Here is a 7,797-nt window from a genome sequence, read left to right as displayed (position 1 = left end):
CTTTCCCTAAGCCTTGAAGACTGACTCCACCCTCCTTGTCCATGCCTCCTCTCTGAGTGGGCCTAGATGTGCTGTACAGTAACTGGATACCTACGTGACTGTTGGCAGTTGGATATCTGGTGGCCATTCTGTTTTCTTCACTGGTGATGCTACTTTCTTAAAAAACCTGTTTTCTCTCTGGAATTTTTTAAAATTACTTTTTAAATAATTTTGATAGGGCTAAGGTTTCCCTTACAATATATTTTGGAGTTTTAGTTTTTCTTAGTTTAGGGATTAAGGGCTTTTCTGACTCACAGGCAGGAACAGAAGGGTCACATATGGGCAAAATTCAGTCCATGGTGTGGACAGAGGCATCCCTTACCTTCACTCTCCCTTATTCTGTGCTCATGCATGAAAATCCCACTCAATCAGTTAATCTCGAGAAAGAAAATCCAATCAGGGTTACATGGGTGGAGATTGGGAATGTGATCAGATACTTCTATCTGATTGCAAGCTAGTCAAAAGGTGGAGTTGTGGGCGTGGTCAGGGAGGTCAATAAAAGCTTCTTCAGAGCCAGAGGAGAAACACAAGAGTCCTGGAGCCCAGGAGTCCAACCCTGGCATGCTGAGGATCCCAGCCTGGCCCGTCTGCCCAGATCCTGTAAGTCACCGCTTTGAGCACTACCCTGTTCCCGCCTCTTCTGTGCGGAGGCAGGAACAATTTTGTATTTGATTTTTACTTATGCACGAATTTAAGACTTAGATTTTTCCTCTTAGTGTGATTTTAACTTTATGCTGAACTTTAGTTTATGTTCCACTTTAGTTTATGTTGCTTTCAATTTTCTTTCTTTCTCTCCTTTTGTTCCAGAGATTGAACTCAGGGCACTCAACCACTCAGCCAAATTGCCAGGCCTATTTTTTTATTTCATTTAGAGACAGGGTCACACTGAGTTGCTTAGCACCTACTCTTCTGAGGCTGGCCTTGAAACTCACTGTGACCCTCCTATCTCAGCTTTCCCAGCTGCTAGAATCACAGGCATTTGCAAAAGGCCCACATCTTCTTCTGTTTTGTTTTTGTTTTTAGTTGAGAGGGACACAACACATTTATGAATCTATCTATGTATTTGGTGGTGCTGGGGAATAAAGCCAGGGCCTTGTGCATGGGAGGCAAGCACTCTACACACTGAGTTATATCCCCAGTGCATTATTTATTTATTTTTATGTGCTGCTGAGAATCAAACCCAGGGCCTCACACATGCTAGGCAACTGCTTCACTACTGAGTTCCAGCCAAAGCCGCTTTAATATTATTTAACCAAAGAGAATGATTGGAATTCTATATCATTCTAATTATTGGAATTCTGTTATTTGACATTTAAGATATTTACTTTGTGTGCCCTTAAAATGAAATTTTATTGCCAGGCAAGATGGCATGTGCCTGTAATCCAATCTGCTCAGGAGACTGAGGAGGCAGGAGTATTGGTGTTCAAAGCCAGCCTCAGCAACAGTGAGGCCCTAAGCAACGCAGTGAGGCCCTGTATCTAACTAAAATACAAAATATGGCTGGAGATATGGCTCAGTGGTTGAGTGCTCTGAGTTCAATACCCAGTCCCAGTCCCCAAAATTATACCTTATGGCCTACGTGGTTTTGTAATTTTATTGATTGTTTAAACAAATTACACAAAAGCTTAAAACTATCTCATGCAACACTTCACAGACTCTATTCTGATCTATTTGTTCTCTTCAACTCCCCCTAAGATGGCAGAATCTCTCATAGGTAACAGATATCCATGAGACTCTGTGGTAATTTCCAAATATTTTATAATATGGGCACGTGCTATTATAATGGCTCATTTAATGATTTTAAAATTAAAACTAATGTCACCCAGGCTGGGATTGTGGCTCAGCAGTACAGTGCTTGCCTAGCACATGCAGGACCTGGGTTCAATTCTCAGTACCACATAAAAATAAAAAATAAAAAATAAAAAAAGGCATTGTGTTGTGTCCATCTATGGAAAAAACAAACAAACAAACAAACAACACAAACTAATGTCATCCATGTGAGGATATGTCCTTTCCCAGCCATAGCAGTTGCTGAATCTGAGGAGCCTACCACTGCATTAGGTTACATGACACTCCAACTCCCTATGTATTAGGACAAAATAATAATCAAAGGCTTTCCCCCATGAGGGTGATGTGAGCTTTTAGACTCCCTGTACCTCCTTCCCAGTGGCTGGCAATAGATAGGATAGTGGCCTTTTCCCTGCACCATTTTCCAGGATCCTTCTTCTTTCAGACTCCCCAGGATGAGCATCCAGTCCCCACCCACGCTGCTGGAGCTGGCAGGGCGCAGCCTGCTGAGTGACAAGTCCAGGGCGGTCCTGGATCTGGAGGACCTTCCCATAGAGCTATTCCCACAACTCTTTGTGGAGGCCTTCAGAAGGGGGCACACTGAGGTCCTGAAGAAAATGGTGCAGGCCTGGCCCTTCACCTGCCTGCCCCTGGGGGCCCTGATGAGGAAGCCACAGCTGGAGATGATCCGAGTGGCACTGGATGGGCTGGACATGCTGCTTGCCCAGCAGGATCGCCCCAGGTGAGGGGGACCCAGGTGACCTGGAAGGGAACACCCTGGGGGTTCAAGGAAGGGACCAATGGATCCAGGGAGAGTGGGTGTTGAAGGGTGGACCAAGGGCTTCCTACTCTGCCAGCAAGGAGGGGTGGAGAGGCCTTGGCCCTGCTGAGCCCCATCTGGGAGGGGCTTCTGGATGTGGAGGTGCTTGTGGCAGCTGTGGTGACCCATGAAGGAGGCTGCACCTGCTACTAACTCAGCTGGTACAGGTGGGGGCCAGGCACGATTGGAGGGAAGTGGGTGGAGAAAAGTGAGACAGAAGGAAGAGGTGGAGCAGGGAGCAGCAGCTGAGAGGTGAAGGAAGGGGCTTCAGGGCTGAGACTCTCCTGTCATCCCCGCAGGAGGTGGAAACTGCAGGTGCTGGATTTTCGGAATGTTCACTACAACTTCTGGAAGATGTGGTCTGGAGCCATGGTCGATGCCTGCTCATCAGAGGCCATAAAAAAGAATCGAAAATTGAAACATGGTCTAGCAATGGCAGCTAAGCCACCCTTGAAGGTAGTCATAGACTTGTGCCTCACAGAAAGGCCCCTGGATGAATTCCAGGCCCACTTGTTCCTGTGGGTCACACAGAGGAGGGACATGGTACACCTGTGTTGCAAGAGGCTGAAGATGTTTGGGAAACCCACCCGCCACACAAGGAAGGTCCTGAGACTGCTGCAGCTGGACTGTATCCAGAAGGTGGAAGTGCACTGCACCTGGGCAACCTCAACCTTGGCTGCTTGTGCTCCTTTATTGGGCCAGATGAGGAATCTGAGGAAGCTGCTTGTCTCCCAGGTCCGTGTGCCTGCCCACACCTCCCCAGAGGAGCAGGAGCGGCTGCTTGCCCAGCTCACCTCGCAGTTCCTCAGGTTGGACTGCCTGCGGAAGTTCTGTGTGGATGCTGTCCTCCTCCTCAAGGGCCACCTGGAGCAGGTGCTGGGGTGAGTAAGGGGGGTGAGCATCCTCCTCAGACCAGTATCAGTAAATATGAAAGGGTACCTACTGTGTGCCAGCCACTAACACTTTCATGGTGAACAAGACACAGGAAGGTAAATAACCCCTCATCTGTTCCTTTTGTACCCTGAAGCTCGATCTCCTAACCTGTGTTGGAGCAAAGGGCTAAACCAGGGCCCATGGTCTGGGAAGCATAACTCTGCTTGGAAGGCAGCTGGGGAGGGGGACAGAAGCTAGTGAAGGTGGGTGAGGATCCTTTTCTGGGAGGTCTATCCAGCGAAGGTGGTGGGAGATGGTGTAGAGGAGAGGGCGCTGGCGGAGGGAAGCCCCCACACCTGCACCTTGCAACAGGGAAGCTCTGTGGTCTCCAGTGGGAAGCAGAGGAGCTTCTTCTAATGCCCCCCTGGGGAAGGCTGCTCTGAGCCTCAGATGGTGATTCTGGGGTTCAGGGTGAGGAGCAGGGATGGAGGATACAGGGTGTGAGCCTTGCAGGTGGACAACCACTATGGTTTCCTTCATCTTGCCTGGGTTTATCCTTTGTAGATGACTCCCCCTGATCTCCTGTGGACAGAGCTGTGCCCTTCTGCTTGGCAGTGAGGAGGGGAGCCATACAGATGTGCACCCATCTGTTCACAGGAGTGATGGTGAACCTGGCCCTGACATGGGGGTGATGTGAATGACCAGATTCTGCAAAAGGCAACACCCTAAGTGTGGACCATTGTCAGATGACCAGGGTGACTTTGGATTCGGGCCAATTTATCTTCTCCCACCTTGACATTGCTCCTCAGAACTAACTGCCTGGTTTCTCCTTAGGCACCTGAAGACCCCCCTGAAGACTCTCTCAGTAACCAACTGCCGGCTGTCAGATTCTGACTGGAATTATCTTTCCCGATTTCCAAACACCAGAAAGCTCAGACACGTGGAACTGAGGGGCATCAAACTGACCAATTTCAGTCCAGAGCCCCTCAAAATTCTGCTGGAGACTGTTGTAGCCACCCTGAAGAGCCTGGAGTTGGAATCTTGCAGGATCACTGACTCCCAGCTCCAGGCCCTGCTTCCTGTCCTGAGCCGCTGTTCCCAGCTCAGGGTTTTGAACTTCCATGGGAACCACATCTCCATGTCAGCCTTAAGGGACCTGCTGCTTCACACTGCCACGCTGAGCCAGTTGAGCAGAGAGCTATACCCTGCCCCTCTGGAGAGCTATGATGCCCAGGGTGACATCCACCCTGGGAGATGTTCCCAACTCTGTGCCGAGCTCACAGCAATAGTGAGGGACTTTAGGCAGCCAAAGGTCCTTGTGTTCTGTGCTGTCCCATGTCCTCAATGTGGCAGCATGTTCCTCTACAACAAGGGCCTCCTTCAGTGTTGCTGTCCAACAGCTGCCTAGTTGCGTGTGTTTTAAAAGCGTACTTCTAGGCAATTGGAGCTATAACCAGAATGTAAGGTCATCTTAGAGGGAACTCAGAGCCCACCATTTTAGACACTGCCTGAAGTGTGGATGGGAAAGGAAAGTGCAGCAGGGGGCTCCATTGGAAGGAAACCCCCCGAGGATAGGACCTTCAGGACATGTGTCTTCATAGAGACATACATAGGGACCTGGATTTCTTGAATGGGATTTAGGCTTGATGGGAACAGGAAGAAGCTATTGTGTTTCATGGATGGTCCATAAATAGTGAGAAATGAAGGGAATTTCAAGGTTAGTCTTCTGATGTTCTCTGTGATGAATTTACCTGGCTTTCTGATGAAACCTTGGGATTCTCCAGGAGAAAGATGTCCCTGGGTACTTGGTGAACAATGAGGTTCAGCCCCAGGAAGTCAAGGGACCAAACTGAAATCTGGTCATGATGTGTGGCTACTCTGTGGCTTAACACATGCAGGGGCACACAGGTCCCCTGGAAAATTCTACATAAGCACTGAACATAAGCCAAGGCAAGAAAACCTCTTTTCACGGGACCTCAGTGCCACCCAGACATTCAACGCTGCCCTTCCTCGTGGATCTTCATATAGACCCAGAAACCTCAGGTCCCTGTCTCTGGATGTGCTGGGCAAGGATATCTGTGCATATCACAGGCCCCAGTGGCTGGCTCCCAGTGCCTCCAGGAGGTGTCCATGCTGTACTTTGATCAGAGCCTCTGGGTCTCACCAAACGTTGCCTGTCATCCACCTAGGTAGTCTGTCCTCAAACTATTGGTGCCCATTGAAGGTATCCAAATTCTCTTTCAGAAAAATAGTAGAATCATATAGGTAGATAACACTTGCAAATATTGCAAAATGAAACTGAATAAATTACAAGCTCTGGTGGGGCGGGGATTGCACATAACTGACAGACCTTCCCCTAACACTTCCCTCCACTGAGGACTGGGCTGATGGGCTTGGGCAGTGACCTTAGCCTTAGCTTCCCATCCAAGGATGAGAACGAGGTCCACTCAGTCTTCATTTGAGGTGTTCTAAAGCCGCCTGTGAATGTGTTTTAATTATGGCTTGAATAACTCTCCACACATAGTGAACTGGAACCCACTTGGATGTATAAGCAGACTGCAGCTCACTCTTGGAACTGGTAGCAGAGACTGGGCCATGCACACCAGCTCATCTGTCCCCCAAACAGTGAACTATGTGCCTCACCCCTCTCTTCGTGGAAGTTTCTTTTCTGTGGCTCTAAGTCTAACTTGCACACACGTGGAGGAAGGAAAGTTCTGAGTGGCATTTGTTCTGCACTGCTGCTGGACTCTAGGTTCAAATAAAGCCAAAGATATGCAAAATGAGATCTGTCATCATTTGTTCTTTTAAGAGTTATCATGACTAAAAAGGGACTTGAAGATATTCTGGTGTCTCCAGACCCCTTGAACACTGGAAGGGCTGTGAGGGCTCTTAGTCTTCCCAGAGCCCGAGGGATAAAGCACTCACCTCTCTTTGAGCTGCTCATTTTTTACTCTAGGTTCATTTGTGCTGTGAGACAGCACACAAATGTAGGATGTCATGACAAATAGGACCGGATGTGTAAGGGTGGCTGGGTCAGGCAGATGGGACTGGGTTCCACTCCTTTGTGATAGTCCAGCCAAACTGATTCCATATTGTTTTGTGACTCCATCTTATAAAACAACCATGCCAAGTAGAAGGGTCATGACCAGGGCAAGATGTTCTTTTCCTTTGGCTATAGAAACCTTTAAGAACACAGAACTACCTAATGGGGCATTGTTTCTGCAACTAGCAACGGGACTCTGTTTCTGTAACTGGGGTGACTGGGCTAATTGTGATTGGCTGAGCATCCCTCCACCTGACTGCACTTTCCCACTTCTGTAACTTGACTTGCTTGCATTGGCTGGACCCCCAAACAACCCTTTTGTGGTTTTCAGGCTTATAAGGAGCAATCTTGCAATTCTTTGGGGCTGATCAGGGGAATAGCTTTATGTTGTGGTCAGTTGCCCTCTGTGTGCTTCAATAAAGGCTTGATTCAATTATATGTGAGTGGTCTAGAAATAAATCTGTGAAACCCCAGGAGGATGCTTCAAATATAAAACTTGGAGTGGCTACTGAAAGATGCAGAGTTCTTTGTGCATCTGCATCAAAACAGTGTAGAACCCCTTCTGGAACACTGGCCAATTTCACCTGTACAGTCGAGGAACCCACAACCCATGCTTTTCTAGAGAAATAGTGAACTTCATCAAAACTAATTCAGGGAGCTGGGGAATCACTCAGTGGTAGAGCACTTGCTAGAATGTGGAAGGGCCTGGGTTCCATCCAAGGCATCACAGAAATAAGTAAACAAATAAATAAGTCCAAAAATGATATGACCATATTGGGAAGGTTTAATTGAAATAGAGCTGTCTACCTGGTAGAAATATTCAAAAAGAAAGAATCAGAACCCACATGAAAACAATAGAATGCATTCTTTAATTGGTATGCACAGGTATGTAAAATTGATGTCCTCAAAGATTCTTTTCCAAAAATAACTGCAAAAGCCAGCTTAGTGGTGCTCAGCTGTAGCCCCAGCAGCCCAGGAGGCTGAGGCAGGAGGGTGGTGAGTTCAAAGCCAGCCTCATCAATTTAGTGAGGTTGTAAGCAAGTTTGTGAGACCCTGTCTCAAAATTCCCCCTGAGGGTGTGGCTCAGTGGCAAAGCACCCTTGGGTGCAATGCCTGGTCCCCAAGACAATAACAAGTAGGAAAAGCTGGTTCGAGTGGCACATGTCTGGAATCCAGCTACTTGTAAAGTTTAATTAACTCATATCTTCTCCCAATTTTACTAATTGGGGGCATA

The 7,797-nt window shown here is 47.9% G+C and overlaps 1 protein-coding gene across 1 annotated transcript; it reads left to right on the top strand.

Annotated features, from left to right (window-relative positions):
- The first annotated feature begins 2,282 nt into the window (after positions 1-2,282).
- On the top strand, positions 2,283-4,928 carry LOC144256498 (PRAME family member 12-like). Its single transcript, XM_077801544.1, has 3 exons — positions 2,283-2,569; positions 2,947-3,528; positions 4,355-4,928. Exons 1-3 carry the CDS (start codon positions 2,283-2,285, stop codon positions 4,926-4,928), a joined length of 1,443 nt encoding a protein of 480 aa, XP_077657670.1.
- The last annotated feature ends 2,869 nt before the right edge of the window (positions 4,929-7,797 follow it).

Source organism: Urocitellus parryii, chromosome 8 (genome assembly GCF_045843805.1).
Source record: "Urocitellus parryii isolate mUroPar1 chromosome 8, mUroPar1.hap1, whole genome shotgun sequence".
NCBI lineage: Eukaryota > Metazoa > Chordata > Mammalia > Rodentia > Sciuridae > Urocitellus > Urocitellus parryii.
The sequence above is the reverse complement of the archived record's forward strand: the minus strand, read 5'-3'. Positions and strand labels throughout refer to the sequence as shown.